This window comes from Talpa occidentalis, unplaced genomic scaffold (assembly GCF_014898055.3).
Source record: "Talpa occidentalis isolate TD23 unplaced genomic scaffold, MPIMG_talOcc4v2.1 talOcc4.6, whole genome shotgun sequence".
NCBI lineage: Eukaryota > Metazoa > Chordata > Mammalia > Eulipotyphla > Talpidae > Talpa > Talpa occidentalis.
This window is the reverse complement of record NW_023604972.1, coordinates 45,117,392-45,136,906: the sequence shown is the minus strand read 5'-3', so window position 1 is coordinate 45,136,906 and position 19,515 is coordinate 45,117,392. Positions and strand designations below refer to the sequence as shown.

The 19,515-nt window shown below is 43.0% G+C and overlaps 1 protein-coding gene and 1 pseudogene across 4 annotated transcripts in view; both read right to left on the bottom strand.

The window, feature by feature from the left end:
• Positions 1-19,515, bottom strand: part of SEPTIN11 (septin 11) — a 136,806-nt gene that overhangs the window by 87,760 nt on the left and 29,531 nt on the right. For 2 of the 4 annotated variants that reach the window (XM_037529189.2, XM_037529187.2), the window contains exon 1: positions 7,057-7,134. In XM_037529189.2, the coding sequence (XP_037385086.1) occupies positions 7,057-7,083 (27 nt within the window). In that variant the 5' untranslated portion in view covers positions 7,084-7,134. Of the gene's footprint in view, positions 1-7,056; positions 7,256-18,056; positions 18,128-19,515 lie in introns of those variants that run through there. The other 2 variants (XM_037529188.2, XM_037529186.1) reach the window with 2 other exon arrangements.
• LOC119260244 (RNA polymerase I-specific transcription initiation factor RRN3-like) lies at positions 10,490-18,094 on the bottom strand (annotated as a pseudogene).

Here is a 19,515-nt window from a genome sequence, read left to right as displayed (position 1 = left end):
CTCTTTTCCTTCTACCACCAGACTGGCATTGTCCAGATAGAGAACACTCCCTCAATTTGGGGCCTGCAGAATCACTCTCAGAGGATGACAGAAACAAAGACCCCACTGAGAAATAAACCTGTGCAATGTAAACCACCAACACTTGGGGCTGATTTGTTAAATCAACCTAATGTAGCCTACCTGACAGGTACAGCACTAAGATTGTATGTATGTTGATCTATGAGCCATTGGTTCTAAAGCCCAGCACTCCCCTCAACTGGCTGTAAATGACAACTTCTTTGTGCCTCCATTTCCTTGGCTACATTACTTCTCTGGAATTTTGTGATGATAAAGTAAAATAACGGTCTTGACAGTAATTTAAACAGAAAAATTAAAAACCAAGATGCTGAATAAGCTTCCTATGCAAAGAGGTTTTAGGCAAGTATTTCCCTTCCACCAGCAGGTCTGAGCAAGTTTAACGGGCACCCTTAAATGAGATTCACAAACTCTATATTGGCATGAAAACAGCAAAGGGATGAGATGAATCAAAAAGGCTTTAAGTCTTAAAAGAACTCTGGCTTTGAACAGATTTCTCCCATTTTCTAGGATCCAATGCGTTTTTAATTTTCTTTATGGACAACACTGATAACCACTTACAGTCCATTCCATCCTCACCCTCCAAGACTCAGCTGCTTTAGAAAATAAGAAGTTCTAGGGGACCTCCCTGGTGGCGCAAGGGGTTAAGCACAGTACTATGGAGCAATCCGCAGCCTCTGCAGCACAAGTTCGATCCCCGGCCGGCCAGGGAGAAACCCACATGGCAAGGCAGACCTCTCCTGTCTCACCTGCTGCTCCCCTCAGCAGTGTATTTCTGTCAGTCTGCCTGTTCTGTTCTCAGCTCTGTCTCTGGTGAATCCTGTCCCCCCCCTCCCCCCCATATCTTGGCCTGTGCCCCAGCTCTTGTATGCATAAATGAATGGATAAATCTTAAAAAAAAAAAAAAAGAAAGAAAGAAAAAAGAAAAGAAAAGAAGAAGTTCTAGTTCTAAATCTTGAGAAAGGGCTCTAGCGGGGGAAGACCTATGCTGGGGTTTGTCACTAGATGGACCCTTGCTCTTTCTCTTTGTGTCCTTCCTCAGTTTTCACTTCCTCTGTTACTTAAGGAACCAATTTGGTCATGAAAGTGATCAAATCCCCTGATCCCTCATCATCTCTTCTCTACTCTACTGACTCATGAAGAATCAGCACTCTGCAGATTTTTAGGATTTTCCATCAACCAATTCCAAGAATCTGAGATATCTTGAACTAGGAGAGCGGAGCAGACAAGATATAAGACATTTAAAGAGCTATATAGTAAATATGCTTTTGTCTTGAAGAATGTAGTACCTGTCCTGGTCTTGTCCCATCTTCTCAATCTGTCCACTCTCTATTGATCAAGAATGCCGGACTTCCTTAAGAGACTGTTTCACTTCCAGAGCTGTGGATATGTTGTCCCCTTGAATTACACTTTCCCACCTTGCTTTTCTTACTAAGTCCTATTGCTTACTCATCCATCAGATGAGTAAATGTGATGAGAATAGCAGGGGTGGAATCTCAAATACTCAACATCATGACTTCAGTCCTGCACATAGAAAGTAAGAATGAAATATTTGATAAAACAGATGAATTAGGAAGCCAAGAATGATTATCAACATGTTAGGGTGTTAAAGATGCTTTGTTTTTCGATTTCTTGCCTATCTATTTATTAGGAGTCTACTATTAAGAAAATTAGGAAGTAGAATATCATAAATTCTTCCCAAAGGAATGTTACTTAATTATCTAAAACAAGCAGGTACATTTTATGTTTTGTACATATAGAGAGAAAGCCACAATTATGTTATGTTTTATATATATACATATATAGAGAGAGAGAGCACGCGCCACAGTTTTGAAAATGTGGGGGGGAAGCCCCCACTTGTTGGGTACCAAAGACATATTTGGGACATGTAGCCTGCCCCTTCCCCATGTCCCACATAGTCACAATTCAGCAGGTGGACAGAATGTGTTCACACAACTGAATTTCCTCTGTCCTTTGATTCAAGCAATGTACTCACACTCATCAAAATAGACCCTAAAAAAGAATAGTCTTATCATGGAAAAACACTCCTGAATTCTACCTCAGGCCAGGTCTGACACAATGCAAATTTGAGGTAGATCACTCGGCAAATTCTTTTTAGAAGCCTGGCTATATTACCTTAGCCCAAGCATTGTTTTAATGCTCAACATAGGCAACACTGATGTGCTACAAGTCTGAAAGGGTCAGAAGAGATACTGTTTAGTTGGAAAGGAATTTATTGTCAACCTGGATTTGAGGGGCTATCAATTATATTATAAAGTGGACCTCAGGAATAAAGACAGAAGCTTTACATCTGCTGGTTATTTGTTTAAAAAATGGCTCAGCTTTACTGACCCCAGTTTAGCCAAGTCCAGCTAAGACTGTGAAAGACAGTTTCCAACAAATGATAAGATTCAAGAGCAGCCCCTACCTCCCAACAAAGTTAATGTCCCCTGAAGAGAAACAGGCACAGAAAATTGATAGTAGCCTGTTCCACAGGGAGCCTAAACTCAAAGGTCATTATCAGCTATGGCATCATCAGTGGGTACAAACAAAGAGTATTTTGGCAATCAATCAAAGTAGGCCATCCAAATCATGCATTCCTTTGTCTGGTTCCAGATACAGGGTGGCTTCTTCAAAAGTACCAAGCATCTGTTTCCTCCATTATATGAGTGTCCAAAATAGTCAGACAGGCTATTCAGACATACAGCCTGGCTTCTAAGAGGCAATTTATATAAGATAGGCTATGACTGCTGGTATAAATCTCAAAAAGTTGATGAAAATACACTAACAATCTAAGGATAGTCAGGATAATGGGTTATGGGTAGTTTTGTTTTTTAATCAATTCATCACATCTATTTTCCATTGTGATATAGATAAATACGATTTTTTTAAAAGACACTTTAAAAGAAAGATTTAAAAAGGATTGCTACAACTCAAATATTTCTTGCATACCTTAACAACTGCTTATAGAGCCTCATTGTATATAATTTATATCACTGACTTTGAAGAGTTTTAAATTTTAACTATTCTTTCCCCATGACAGCCCCTCTATGTCATTTAGATTTCCATTAATCTTTCTCCAGGTACAACAGCCAGAGTCTTCCATCTGATTACCACATCCTCGAGTAATGGAAATGGCAATTTTTAAAAAAGATTTTATTTATATTTATGTAGAAGAACTGGAGTATAGGCCAGTAGTGCAGGGGGTGAGAGAATTCACCAGAGACAGAGGGGAGCAGAACAGGCAGATCTACTGAAATACACTGCTGAGGGGAGCAGCGGGTGAGACAGGAGAGGTCTGCTGTGCCATGTGGGTAGCTCCCTGGCCAGGATCGAACTCATGCTGCAGTGGCTTCGGATAGCTTCAAATAGTGCTGAGACTTAACCCCTTGCTCCACAAGGGAGGCCCCATAGCAATTTTATAACAAAGGAAAATAACATTTCATTGTCAGTGGCAACTTGCTCTTGCTGAAGACAGAACATATCTTCAGGAACTGTCTATAGGGATCCTCAGATAAGATCCTTTACCTGTATCCTAACTACTGACACAGCAATAGGCAGATAATTCCCTTTCTCCCTAAGAAGCTGACAACTCCATTAAAATTTGTCACTTTAATATACATATACTAAATCTGTCAAAAAATAAAATCTCTAGGTAAGAAAGGATTCTCTCTCTGGCCTACTGCTGTATTCCCAGCACTTAGAACAGTACTTGGCAAATAGGAGATGCCTGATAAATAATTTTAAGTGAAAATAGATGAATTTGGTTTTTTTTATGCATTTTGGCACAACACATTAAGACAATTCAATGTGTTTCTTGATCAGGGGAATCTCCATCCCTGGAAAAGTTTAAACACATGCCTTCTATTAAGAATAAAAAAGTATTTCTGCATTGGGGAGAGACTGAACCAAATGACCTCTTTAGTTCCTTTCAACTCAGACACTACACCATAAGAGAAAGTGTATCAACTACATAAAATCTTTGGATTGGCAACACAAAACCTGTTTCAGAGGTAGAGAAGTTACCACAATGTTTAAAATAAAGATAATAGCTGCCCTGGGACGTGGATACAAAAATACTAACTCATCCAAGATGTGGATGCTTTCCTAGGAGAGAAATCAGTTAAAAGCTGGAAAACAGCACATGTGCTTCAGGATCTTCTGGGAGCCAAGTCCCAAAACCATCAGTAGGGAAAACGGAGAAGCTAGGGGGTCAAGATTAAAATAGAAATGAGTCAACAGTATCACACTAAACTGAAGCTTTTGTCTTCCAGTCAACAAATCCACTTAAGAAACATCTGAATTTAGCCTGGAGGTTAACTGAATATAAAAACACGCTAAAGTAGATAATCTTGCATTTGATATATAAAGGATTTGATATATAAGGATTCTTGACCATTAAGAAATCATATTTATCTAGGATGTCAAATTCAAGAATATCTAAAATTGAAGGTAAGTTGTTCATGAACTTTTCTTCAACCTGAATGGGAGAGACAGTTTTCAGGGAAAGGAGATATATGTCTATTTTCCTAAAGAAGTTTTAAAACAATCTAATTCTCAAGGAGTAACTAGGGAAACATCATTCACACATGAATGAACTTTGGAAGGATTTGTTTTCCCCCAACACACCCTTCCTTTGTTTTGTTCAAATTATAGGAGATTAAGAGACAGGAGAGGCAGAGAATTCTCAAGTGAGAGTTGCAATATATTATTGCTGCGTTTTGAGAATCTTCCCCCTTGCACTGGAGCTGTTTTGAAGACATTGCAGAGAGAACACTTAAGACTGTAAAGAAATGAACAAAATGAAACAGTTCAACATTTCCTTGGAACTGTATGAAGAGCCTTTTCAACTTTGTAGTAAACTCCTGATCACTCAGACCACAAGTCAGTCCAAAAAGTCTTATTTTTAAACCATAATTTAACCTTAATTCCAGCGACAACAGGGAATATGCAGAGAAAGCAGTTACCGCCTCTGTACACATACACTTTTCAAATTTTCTATTATTTGAATGAGAGAGCTCTTACAGAAGGATTCTGTGGGATTATGTACACATCTGGTTAACAGACCTGGTGTTGGATTTGATTATGGCCACACAACTAAACCTTAAATCCACATGTTGTTCCTATTTATCTGACATATATGAACTAACTAATTTATAGAAAATGTGCAGCAAATTATATCTTCCACCCCCATGCCTTAAGAATGCACCAGCAATAGGGTGAAAAACACAACCCCCACAGAACATTTGCACTTCTAGGACGCTCTCCAATGATCTAAAGCAGATATTTTTGTTTTTAGTTACCTGAATTTGTGCCCTTGAAATAAATATAGGGGGGTGAGGAATGGGAAGGGCGGGAGTAATTGAGCCAGATAAACCTGACCTCTTTGGACCTCAATTTCCTCCCCAGAAAACTAAAGGGGAGTCCAGAGACTATGCCAGATTTTCTTAGTAACAACAATCTCTGACCACTAATTACGAAGAGCATAATTTGTATGCAAGAGTCAACCCATATTCTTAAAAGTATGTCATTATTTATTAGCGTTTTAAATGCCTAAAAGACCCATAGGTTACCCTTCAATATAACCACTGCACATTTTCTGTGGACAAGGCTTTGGAAAACACTGGCAGCCGAACAACTACGCGCAGTCAGGAAGGGCAGAAGGGACCGTGGAGAACTTCGCCGGTTGGGGCCGGGTGGGGCGCTGGGGGCGCGAGGGCAAAAGGCATGTGTGTCTAGGGAGGAGCTGGAGGAAGAGCCGCGAGCCCGAGAGCCACCGTCTGGTATTTCTAGAGCTTCCTCCGTGAGACTTGTGTCTGTAACTACAAAATTTCTCAAGCCACCACCTGCAGCTACAGGGTCGTGGGAAGAGGAAGAAAGGAAAATGAAAAGGAAATGGTATTGTGCGAGAAGAGCCTCGCTCCAGGCGCCCCCAAAGCCAGTGGAGCGAAAGTGGACTTTGAACGCCACAAAGAAATAAGGAAGGAGAGAGAAAGAGGACACCGCCTTTCTCACCCGGCTCCGCGCTTTTCAGTAGAAAGGAAAGGCAGCTGCCGCCGCCCCTCCCAGAGGCCTTGAGCGCGGGGATGCGAAGCGCGGACTGAAACCCACGCCTCAAAGCCCTACTCGTCTCCGGCCAGATCTGGAATCCCGGACTGGTAGCCGAGAAGGGGCGGCCCCTGGCCGGCGGGCAGACTCGGGGCTGGGGCATCCCCCGTCTCTCACCCCCCCTCCCCTGGCTCCGAGCCGTGGGGTCCCCGATTCTCCATGCATCCGCCCTCCCTTTCTGTTCCCCGCTTTCCCGCCTCCTCTGCCCGCCGCCCCCGGCCTTTCAGTCTCTGAGTATTTTAATACTTCCACCCACCCCGACGAGGCGGCCTTTTGAAAACTTTGTGTGCGCCTGGGGCTTTTGTCCACATCCTGGGCAGGGCCCGGTCACCCGGGTGGGTGCCTGAGGGTGTCCGGGGTTTCACAATGCACTGGGGAAGCCACCACGGAAATCCCACCCCTTCGTTTTTGACCCGCTTCTACCGCCGTGTGACACCCTGAGCGCGCCGGCTAACCATTCCCATCCCCGGGCGCCCCGGGGCGCGAGGGAGCAGGGAGGAAAGCCCCCCACCCCGAGCCTCTCCCGACTGTCACGAGGGGCTCAGTGTGCGCGGAGAGAGGGGGGCAGCGGAGAATCGCCGTGGCTCTAAGAATCCCTTTTAAGAGAGAATGGGAAGGGGGTTCTTTCTCTCCCCCCACCCGGCATCGGGGCGCGAAGCGGCGATACACTGTTGCACCACGTAGTAACCGAGCCCCCAGTTCCTCGCCCACCCCGCCCCAGGCGCGCGCCCAGATCTCCGCACACACCCACAGCCGCCACGGTCGGGAGCCCCCGCCCGAGTCCCCGATATTCCCCGCCGGCACCCCGCGAATGCAGGGACCACCCAGCCCCGGAGGAGCAGCGCGCAAGGGAAGCGAGGCCCCGGCACTCACAGACGGTCTCCCCACGGCCACGGCCATCGCGGCAGCGGCTGCGGCTCGGAACGCGCCCGGGTGCTCTCCGCCGACGCCGGCTGCAGCTGGGGCCGCGGCTCCCGCTCGCCTCCCCCGCGCCTCCCTAGCGGCTGCGCTCTGCTCGCGCCCGGCTCCCGCGCGCAGCCAGCAGCATCTGCTCCCCCCACGCCGCCGCCCCTCCTGCTTTATTAGAGCAACATGGCCACCCGCCTGGAAGGGACCATTTGCTTCCCCGGGAAGGGGTGTGAGCGGCGCCGCGGGGCCGAGGGGGCGGGGGGGCGCCGGCCGGGCGGGCCTTCCGCCGGGGTCAGCAGACCTCGGCCGCGGGGCACGCCCCGGCGAAGGTAGCGGTGGGCTGCGAAATGGCCCCCTCGGGTGCCCCCGAGATTCCCCGGCCCTGCGCGCTGGCCGCCGCCCCCCGCGCCTCTAGGTGCTGGTGTCCGAGCGAAAGCTCCGGCGCTGAGGTCCCTGCCCCGGGTCGCGCCACGCGCTTTGCGGAGCCGGCGGCCGGGGCGGCTGCAGAGAGGAAAAGGAGCACCTGGGGCGAGCCGGTCGGCTGTGACAGCATCTCGAGGGAAGGTAACCCCAGCGAGCACGCCCCGCCTGCAGGAACCGGCTGGGAAGGGTGAGGGCCACCCGGAGAGTGGTGGCGACCGAGGTGGGGCTGGGCAGACCTCCGCAAGGGAAGCGTGCGGGCTACGGGTCTTCTCTGCTGAGGGGAGCCTGACAGGCCGGCGCTTGGAAGCTGTCTCTGTGGCGTGCGGCCGAGTGGGCGACCACGTTGGAGAGGAGAGGCCGTAGCAGCTGCAGCGGACAACCTACCACCGCCTGCTCGAGAGGAAGAGAAGCAGCACGCCCCCGCTGCAGCTGTGCCCGGCCCCAGGGCGCGGGGGCCGAAGCCTCTCCCTGGCAAAAGGAAAACTCACTGGTCTCTCGTGGGGGCGCAGACTTTATTGGATCGCTGGCAAGTGGCCTGGAAAGTGGCCGGACGACCCCGAGGCGCGCACGTGGGGTTGCAGCTGAGGGGGTGCCACCGTCGCGCCAGGTGGTGTCTGTAGAGTCGGTGCGACTTCACGTCGTGGGGCTGGCTGGGAAACTCCTCCCCTGTGGGGAAGGATCTCCTGCCCGCCTCCAGCAGATGTTGGGGCGTTGCTGGGTGTGCGCGTGGTGGGCAGAAAGGCAGAGCTTGGTGAATGCTGGGTGGTGCGGCGCGGGGCGGGGGCAGAGGCCGGGCGGCGAGGGGTGTCAGAGGTCAGAGCTACTGCAGATTCCCCTGGGCCTTGAAGGGACAGGAGGGAGGGCCTCACGAATTCGTGATTGAAAATAGCGACCAGGTCGGGAGGCGGGGTTACCAGTTGGGTTGAAGCGCGTGGGAAGTGTATGCAGGCACAATGAGGGGCTGTGGTCGGCCCACTGAATTGCGCTTGGGGGAATTTCCTCGGGGAAAACTCGAGTTACTGAAATAGGTGAAACACAAACCGCCTCTTTAGACTGGGGCGCCTCCCCAGTCTGACCTGAGACTTCAAACACTGCGGTTTCCCGGGGCCTGTGTCTGTCCATTCCGCTGTCTCTGTCTCAGGTGGGCTGCGGGGTTAGAACGCCCTGTGCCAACTTTGGCTGAGGGAGGGTGACCTCCAGGCTGGCGCAGGTCCGACAGCTACCAGGGCACAAATTGGGTACGTCTGGGTGGGATCCAGAGGCTCGAGGCCACCCAGGCTAAATTAAACCTGCAGGACACCAGCGGCGTCCAGCTCAGAGTAGGCAAAAAGACAAGGGACTCCGAATCAGAACCTCATTCAGTCTATGGGCGGGCCCAGATTTGCAGAGCGCTGAACTCTTCAGTTTGGGCCAATTTCTCCCTTCTAGGAGTCAAATCTTTTATTTTTCTTCTTGTACTTTTATTGAGGTAACATTGATTTGCAACACTGTGTATGATTCAGAGCTAAAGAACCACACCTCTTCAGATGTATGTTGCCACAGCACACCCACCACCAAGGCACCCATAGTCCATTGGGCCCCCTCCACACTGTTCTCTGTCCTCCCACTTCCCCTTCTGCTTGGAAGCCTCAAATCTACAGAAATCAAATCTTTAAAAGACAAGGGCCACCATTTTATGTGAAGTATATAGTTGGTGCTCCATAACTGTTGAATTAAGATTACCACGTGGATAGATGCTATGCTAAGAGATGGGGAATAGAGAAATACTTTCAACTGCAGCTCTTTGTATGGACTTTTTGTTCCTCTGCCATAGGGAAATTTAGACAGCAGCACTGCCCTTGGAGAAGAGGTTTCAGGTAAATCTGATGAAAAGACAGATCCACAACTGCCACTGAATGCAACTGCAAACAAAGTATCAATTTAATTTAATGTTAAACAGACTGGGCTGTAGAATTTAATTATCATTTTATTTATTTTTAAGTGCTTTTTGATGTAAAGAACTGATTAGACTATAAAAATGCAAACTCCCCACCTTTGTAGATAGCTTACTTTATTCTAATAACAATAACTTAAAGTCACTTATTCTAATATTTCATCTGTTTGAGGAAGCCCCTTTAGGGCAAAATCACAGTATGCCATCTTCTGCCTGGGTTTTTTCACTGATTAGGAGTAATGACAAGCCCTTCCTGATTATTTTTTGACAGATGGGCACATATATTTTTAATAAAAATACAATTTGGTGGCTTTTGGTCAGGAAGACTATTGTAGAATGTTAGTTCTCATTATGAAGCTATATAAATATTCTCTATCTAGACTATATAGGTTCAGAATCCTCGCTATAGCACTACATAACTGAGTAACCTTGAATACATTACTTCACCTTGTAGTGACTCAATTTCCTCATCTTTAAAATCTGTTTAATGGTGATCTCTGTAATAGAGTTGATAAAGGTTTTTGTAACCTCTTCAGGTTTTGTAGCCTAGCACTGTGCTAGGAACCAAATTTTTTTAAATGATGATTACTCTGTGTGTCTGTGTGTAAAGTCTCTACTATTGGGTGACTTAAGAATAATAACTACAGATTAACCATAACATTGTTTTATTTTCACAATGGTTATTTTTTTCATTCTCCTTTAAAATTAAACACTTATTTGTAAATATCACCTACATTGAAAATACTCCCCAACTGACAAAGATCCTACTTACCTTTAACTTCTTAGACACATTTACTCATTGCTATCCAGTGTACTAAAACCCTACCTTTTTGTCAGCAGTTAGCAGAAAACCTTAAGATCCTCATATGACTTTCTACCAAGTCACCAAAACACAATCACCAATATCCACTTTCTGTTTTCCAGAAATGTATTTATATACTGAAATTCAAACTCTAGCAATATAATTATACAAGAGCATACAAAGCCCTAGGAAATAGTGTATTTCATTACAAAATATTTGTAATCAAGAAAATACTGCTCACCTTTAAAGAAAGACTAGGAAAAGTCACAGAAAAATAATTGTTTAAGATGCCCATTTGTACTAGAAAAGTACACATATAAGAAATGGAGCTAAAATGCATATCAGTATCAAAATGACTAAAAGAGCTTGCATAAATTTGATTTAAAGCACGGTTATTTAAGCTCCCCTCTCTCGGTGTCTAGTTATAAAAATACAACAAAAACCTGACCAAATGAGAGTTTCACTGAACTGAATCCAAGATAAGAACAGCCAGAAGACCAGGCTGTAGCTGTAACTTCAAATCATTGTTGCTAGCAAAAATAGTCCACCAAATAACCTAAAATTTTACCATTTGGACAAAAAGTTCTCTAAAATCAAAGATTCTATAAAAGGCAAATCAACCAAACTATAATCCCTCAAGGTAGCATTCTGCTACAAACTTGGGGGCAGTTCCAGTTCTGACAGCACTCTTGGGAACCTAAATGTAAAATATCATCTACTGTGTTTTATAAACATCAAACCCCACTTTCTGTCAATGTGAATTACATTGACTCCATTTTTCTTTTAAATATGTATTTGCACTCCCAAGTATATGATTTGTCTGATTCAGTTTCCCCAAATCTGCTATCTCTTTCCTTCGGTCTTTTATTTCTCTGCACATCCTGGAAAGCTCCTTCAGTTCTACCTCCACCTTCTAGCACCCAGGACCATCTCGGGCCATCTCCCCACTCTTCTATCTTCTCTGCACCCCACTAATATCCTAACACACAAAGAAAATTATAGCAGTGTGTAAATAATGTATACAACATAAATTCTTCTAAACACTTTAAATACTATCCTAGAGGATTTTCTCTGAAAAGAAATCAGATCAACAAAGCTCTGTGATTGTGGGTCCAACAGAAACCTGTTAAAAATGTTATCTGTTAAAAATAGTCTGTGGCCAATCTTAGACATCTCTCTCACAGTAATATCAAAAAGGTATAACCAAAAAAGGTATACATTTAACTAGCCAAGTCCTCAGCATTTATCATCAACCCACTATAAAACATTGCACATGATATTCAGTCTCTTATCTGTCTGGAAGCAAAGAACATGTCTGTTCAAACACTAGAGTAAGTCTAACTTGAAAATCAGATGTCTGGGGCATGAAATCTAGTGCAATGTGATGCTCCTTATGTGCCCTGTAACTGAGGGACACAGGATGCAAGGGAGAGCAATGTTGCATCTCAATCACAAAGCCTTGTAATTAGACAGTATTTTGTGGCAAATTTAACATGGATGGGGAGCCCACACTACTTGAAAAACTTCAGAAATGCATGTGAAAAGAGCTTTGTATCATCCCCACGACACTTTTCAAAAATCATAAATAACCTTCATCTTCCATCTCCTTTGTAATGGGATTCTTAAACTCCTAAAACCCATCTGCATTCATGTCTTCCCATACCTGGTAGACAGAATTAATGAATTTCTTTAATAGAAGGATTGGGGGGGAAGAAGTTATCAAATAGTTTTGTGCAGGTTTGCACGCCTCCCCACCAGCTGTATTTCTAGTAACTGGTAGCACCTGGCAATTGCTCTTCTCAACGGCAGTGTAGTCGAAGACAAACTGGTGCTTATTTGTGATAGTGGCAAGAAAGTTTTAACTACAGAGGGTAGGCAGATTTTCAGAGGATTTAGCTGACTTGTCACTATACATTCAACATTTAGACTTTGAACCTTCCTTCAGCTTTCAACTTAAAAGTTGCTTATGTCTAAAAACAAAGGTGCAAAAAAAAAAAAAAAAAAAGTGGTTGGCAGCCTGAATAAAATGGTCCATGGAGAACAACATCATAAATTGCCTTTGTTCCTAAATCCTGGTTATATGGTATGTGTGCAGCCAGTTAACTAAAAGATCTAGGCCTGGTGTTACAATAATAAAAGGACCTCTTGCCAAAAAGTTCCCTTTATAATTTCCAGCAGCTTGCCTAATGATGGCAGAATTATTCTGATCCTGCAATTTTCTTTGGAGATGTTCCAAAAATGCTTCCAGTCCCAATTTAAAACTACAGAGGTAAAACATGAAAAACTGTATGTGACGGGAGGTGTGGGTGGGCAACAATAGCTTGTGAAAGATGGTTATGAGATCTTGATATAAACTCTTTTTCTGTTGTTATTACTCTTACCATCTGCATAGTGGACGTCCTTAATGTAGGGGCAAAGTAAAGACAGCAGGATATCTAGGCATTCAGTTACAGGATGTGCATCTGACCAAGTTTTTCAGGATCCACCTTATTTCACACTCAGTTTCTTCACCTTTATCCACATTATACAGTCTTTCTGTGACATCCATCCCACCGGCAGTGTGAAGTGTTATTTCTTCATCTTCAATATCTTGCTGGGATGCATTCACATCCAACTCAAGTAGCTTTTCAATAATAAGCTCCAAAATTTGTTGCCTTAAGTTTGGAAAATACACACTAATCCTTAGTAACTTATGAACATAACATGCCAGGGTTCTTGCTGATTTTTGAATAAATGGAAATTTTTCAACCAGTATTGATATAAGAAACCATGGTGTTAGGGCCCTCCCTGGTGGCGCAAGGGGTTAAGTTGCAGCACTATGAACCTATTGGCAGCCACTGCAGCACGAGTTCAATCCCCTGCCAGGGAAGTGACCCACATGGCACAGCAGACCTCTCCTGTCTCGTCTGTTCTGCTCCCCACTCTGTCTCTGGTGAATCCTCTCATCCCCCGCATCTCTGGCCTGTACCCCAGCTCTTGTATGTATAAAAACCCAAATCTTGTATGTATAAAAGCCCAAAGAAACCATGGTGTTAATGGATATCTCTTGCTAATATATGCAAAGCTCCATGGTGGGTCAAGTTTTACAGGAAGATGATTATCTTTGTCATCAGAATCCAAAACATTTGTATCACCTTACATAAAGACCACTTGGGAAGGAACAAAATGAGAATCATGCTGAGACATGGTCTAAAGAAGGCAATATGTGCTGTTCCAAAACCACCAAGAAAAGCCCAATAGCCCCCCACCACTGTAGGATTTCTGTTCAACCACTGCAGTATCAATGGACTATTGGTAAGTTGTTCAATCTTTGGTAAAGGCCATGAAGGAAGAATGGAATTCTAGTAGCCAGTCAATGATCTGCTCATCATTTATGTCTGTATCTGACAGCTGCTTCTTCCACATCTAGAAGTCATTTGTTTTATCCTTTTTGTTCTTCAGTAAGGCTTCTACCACAGTTCCACCAAACTGAACAGTTTTTTTGGGGGGAGAATTAAACAAATCATTCTCTAATGTAAGCATATCTGAAACTGGAGCCTTCCAAGTGCCCAGCATTTTGACTGGAAGCTGAAGCAACTGTATATCAGTCAACTGAGTAAGAAGCAGCAGGAAGCCCAGTGGGCAGGACCAGCAGGCACTACCACTGCACCATTGCTGTCTTTCCAACTCTCCTTTTTTTTAAGATTTATTTATTTATACAATAACTGGGGTACAGGCCAGAGATGCAGGAGAGTGAGAGAATTCACCAGAGACAGAGCGGGGAGCAGAACAAGCAGACAGACCAAAGACACTGCTGAGGGGAGCAGTGGGCGAGACAGGAGAGGTCTACCGCGCCATGTGATATCTTTCCAGCTGGCTGGGATTGAACCCGCGCAGCAGAGGCTGCCAGACAGCTTCAAAGAGCAGGGCTCAACCTGCTGCACCACCGGGGACGACTAGTCTTTCCAACTCTTAACCAGGTGCAAGAGAAATATATTTGAATAACTCTGAAAATGAGCCAAATGCTAGAAAATATATGAATTGTGGGATTTTAAAGCACTGTAGAAGGAGCATGCTGGAGGTGGAACAGGGAAGAAGCAAGGAGGAGATTCCAAGGGAACAAAATGAAAAAAAGACTTGCAAAGATAAGGATACTATGGGAAGGGTAGGTACTCAGGCATTGCTCAGTGTCAGTGCCCTAAAGGGAGCGTGGTAGAATGGGGAGAACACAACACTTCAACTCTACATTATCACTTAGTAGCTTTGTGACATCAAGCAAATTAGCCTTTCTTCATCTCATTTTTTCTTATTGTAAAATAGAGTAGTAACAATGAATGTGAAGGGCCTCCCTGGTGGCGCAGTGGTTGAGCGCTGGGTTGCGAAGCTGCCCGCAGCCTCTGCAGTGCCCGTTCAATCCCTGGCTGCTCCCCGGCCACCGGAGGAGGGTCCCACATGGCCGCAGACCTCTCCTGCCACCCGCTGCTCCCCTCAGCAGTGTACTTCGGTCCTTCTGCCTGCTCTGCTCCCCACTCTGGCTCTGGTGAATTCTCTCACCCTCCCGCGCTTCTGACTGTACCCAGTGCTTGTATAAACAAACAAACAAACAAATAAATAAAACATACCTCTATTAAAAAAAAAAAAACAATGAATGTGAAGAAGGACATCTGTTTGTCAGAGCCACTCTCCATCCTTCTTTCTATCTTCAAGAGCCTGAACTAAAAAGGGTTTCTTTCCCTTAGTTTCCAGTTGAGTCAGGCAGTGCTGAGCAAGAGCAATTTAACAATGAGAGGAGGGTCACTCTCTATTTCCCCAGGCTCCCTTGCCTTGGCACAAGCACAGTGCAGGGTAGCTGCATTCTTTAACCAAAAGTCACAGTTACTCCCCTCAAGCAACCCTTGTGATCTCTTTATACTTTGTAAATAGGCTTTTTACTAAACTCTACTCAAATTATCCAATAGGCATTTACCATCTCATTCCCCAATAAGAACACAAAAAGATTCTTGACATCTTTAGAAGGAGATTCCACTTCATATTAAGTAGGATGGCTACAGAAAAAAATCACCTAACAAGTGTTATTAAGAATGTAGAGAAGGCAGATCATACATTTTTGGTGGCGATGTCAAATGGTACCTCCACTTTGGAAACCAGTTTGGCAGTTCCTCAAATGGTAAAACATAGAGTTACCATATGACTTCAAAATACCACTCTTAGGTATGTACACCAAAGAAATTTAAATGTATATTCTCTAGCATTCCACAGGGGGAGGGGGAGGGAGAAAAATAGGGGAGGGATTATGGTGATGGTTCATGAGTGAATTGATGGTGGGAATTTTATGGGGACTCACCTGAGAGGAGAAAGCAAACATTGTACAAAAATTGTACATTGAACAGTGATGTAAAATACATAGAAATTAATTAAATTTAAAAATATGCCCTCCAAAAACTTAAACAGGAATGTTTACAGCAGTATTCATAATAATTAAAAGGTCAAAACAATCCCAATGTTAACCAACTGATGAGTAAGAAAATGGTACATCCATTCAATGGAGCACTAATTGACCACAACAATGAACTAAGTAGTGATAACTGATACAACATACATGAATCTTTTAAGTATTATTCTATGTGAAATAAGTCAATCATGAAAGACTAATTCTTATATCATTCCATTTATAAATGTCTAGGTTAGGCAAATCTATAGAGACAAAGTAGATTAGCAGTTTCTCAGTTCTAAGGGGGATGAGGTAATAGAGACTAGAGACGTAAGAGGTATGGCATTTCTTTTTGAGATGATAAAATGGAACATTTATTGTGGTGGTGTAGGGGGTTCCAGTGGTTCTAGTAGCAGTGGTATCTCAATGTGTTTTTTTTTTAATATATATATATTATTTATTTATTTATTTATACAAGCACTGGGTACAGTCAGAAGTGCGGGAGGGTGAGAGAATTCACCAGAGCCAGAGGGGGCAGCAGAGCAGGTAGAAGGACTGAAGTACACTGCTGAGGGGAGCAGCGGGCTGCAGGAGAGGTCTGTGCGCGGGACCCTCCTCCGGTGGCCGGGGATATCTCAATGTGGTTTTAAGGTATTTCTCCAAAGATTAATAATGTTGATCATCTTCTCCTTTGCTTATCACCTTCTCATTTGATTATCTGTCTTTGCCTGTTTTTCAATTGGTTGTTTCCATATTCTTAGAGAAGCTGGATATAGTACTTTATAAGTATTTTATCGCTAGTCTAGTCATTTCATTTTCTTAAAGAATCTTTTAAAAAGAAGAGAGATTTTTATTTGATAGGCTGTCATTTATTGATTTTTTTTAATAGGTTGTACTTTTGGTGTCTACCAAATAAACTTACGCCAGCCCTTTGTTTTTCTTCTAGATATTTATGGCTTTAGTTTTTACATTTAAGTCTACAATATATTTTGAGTTAATTTTGTATATGGTATGAGGTAAGCATCAGACTTCATTTTTCCTCTATACACTTTTTCCAGTATCACATTATAAAGACTATCCTTTCTCCACTGAATTGCCTTTGTAACTTAATCAAAAATCAAATGAGCATATATGAGTTTTACCTATTTCTAGACTCTCTCCTCTGTATATTGGTCAGTGTGTACATCCTTTTGCCAATATCACACTGCCTTGGGTACTATAACTCTATAATAAGTCTTTAAAAATAAGGAAAAAATGAATTTTCCAACTTTGTTCTTTTGGTATCATTTTAGCTAAACTAGTTACTTTGACTTTCTACTTAAATTTTATAACAAGTTTATAAATTTCCACAAAATATCACAGTGTGGTTTAAATTAGACTGCATTAAATATATAGAATAATCAGAGAAGATTAACATCTTTGAATTCATGAACAGAATATATTGCCCCATTTACTTCCACTGCTTTTTTCACTATTTTGGAGATTTCATCATGCAAGTTTTGCATTTGTTTTCATCTTTTTTTGGTGGCTTTATTGAGATATAATTCACATATCACACAATTCATCCATGTAAAGTATACAATCCAGTAGTTTTTAATGTTGTCACTAGTCCCAGTCTCACAATTTTCTCCTTTGTTCCTTCAACACTAGGAGTGATAATGGCCTCTTAATGTTACTCTCCTTTGGGTGCTTTGCTATTACCTTACTGTTCTATAACTCTGCCTCTGGGTTCCTCAAATTTTTGTACATATGAATCACTTGGGAAATCACTGGTTAAAAATGCAAGTTCTGATTCAATAGGTCTGGGGTAGGGTCTGAGAGTCTCTATTTCCATCATACGCCCCATGTTGTTGATAATATTGGTTTAGTGATCATATGAGACTAGCAAGGGCTTATAGTTCCACTGTGATCCCTTTATTTAAGTTTCTTCATTTGGAATGTCTGCAGAAAAAAAATTTTTTTCATAAAGACATTGATAGATGCTGATGGAAATTTTAAAAACTGAATCCTTCAGAAATTCAGTCTCTTTCTTTCCCTGTTAAATATTTGTTCAAAAATTCATTCCAGACATTGTTAGATTTATGAATAATTCTCAAAATTTCTCCTACCCCTGCTGCTTTTTATTCTCCTTGAAAATCAGCACTATATTTGCCCCATTCAATCTTTAGGCATTTCTCTTTTCTCTGGCTTCCCCAGAACGGACTAATACTGAGTCTGTAATCACTTATGTAGTCTTTCATGGGTAAAACATTTAAACTTAGAGAGTTTAATTTAAAACAACTGGATGCTCATCTACCACATTGGATTTCACTATACTTTCCATTATCTTTATTCTGCTTTTTTCATAAATAGAATTTTTCTCTTTGAGAAAGAAGACAAAAGTTAAAGAGATTTACCTTGTCTTTATCATCTGACCGCATTATATTATCAGCACTAAGCAGTGTCTTTCCTCTTGTTCACCCTCTTGCTAAAAAACAAAAAATTAGTAAAAATTATTAGTATTCATTTTAAAATTTATTTATGTGCACAAAGGAAGTATTAACCCTTATGGACTTGTACTATCTTTAATACATGCCCTTTTAAAATCTGGTGACATTGAGTATGCTGTGAAGTAAGGTGCTCCCAGGAGTGTGCTAACTTGGCCTCCTGACCACTCTCTTTGGCAATCAGGTCAGGTCCTTTAGCCCTGGTATCACTCATTTTTCCCCAGTGCCACTTACTAGTAGATATAGCCACTGACTTAGAAGAGAATTACACATATCTGTCTATTCTGAGAGCAACACTTTACTATACTATACTCTCTACCATCTGTCTAATCCCTCACCTTTTGTCACAACCTATTGCAACCTACCATTCCATCTTCGTCAATTTCCACCAGCTTAATATTCTCTACTACACCGACTTACTCTACATCCTCAACTCTCTTCTTGTAAATTTGTTCCTTTTAAATGAGGTAAAACTTCCTTTACTTATTTCAGTCATAAGTTCCTTAATACCTCATCTACCAACATCTAGTAGATTGTGTTTATCTGTTTTTGTTAATTTCTCCAAGTTCAATTTGCTTTGCCACCAATTCTCCCTTTCCAACCTTAGATTTCAAAAGTCACCAGCACTATATATATTTTAATATATTATTTTTTTAAAGATTTATTTATTTATTTATACAAGCACTGGGTACAGTCAGAAGCGCGGGAGGGTGAGAGAATCCACCAGAGCCAGAGCGGGGGAACAGAACAGGCAGACTGACAAAATACACTGCTGAGGGGAGCAGGGGGCAAGGCAGGAGAGGTCTGTCACACCATGTGGAACCCTCGCCGGTGGCTGGGAATCGAACCAGTTCTGTAGAGGCTGCAGGCAGCTTCACAGCCCAGTGCTCAATCGCTGCACCACCAGGGGAGGCCCACCAGCACTATATTTCAAGTTTCTTTTATCTACTTTAGTTAGCCCCTCCTGGATCAACAGAAGTGAATATCTGTTGGTTTATAAAGTTTTGGCAGATTATGCTTCATGCCTCATTGTTCTATACTTTCTTCAGAAGAGAACAGAATAGAGCCCTGCAAGGCTGCTTCTATTCATCAGCAGTGGAGCACATAGACTTGGAAGTCAGAACAATTGGGCTCATATCCCTGCACTGCTAAATATAATAATAAAAATAATAAGGTAGGCAATTTTTAAAATTGACACATTAGTTTGGTTGTAGGCTATGTTGCTGTAATAGAGATACCCCAAAACTCAGCCAAAAAAAGACTGGTGTTTATTTCTTTCTCGTGAACTAGTTGAGGAGGTGTTGAGCAGTTCAGAGGTCATTCAAGAGTCCATGTTCCCTGTTGCTATCTTGTTGCTTCACTAATTTGT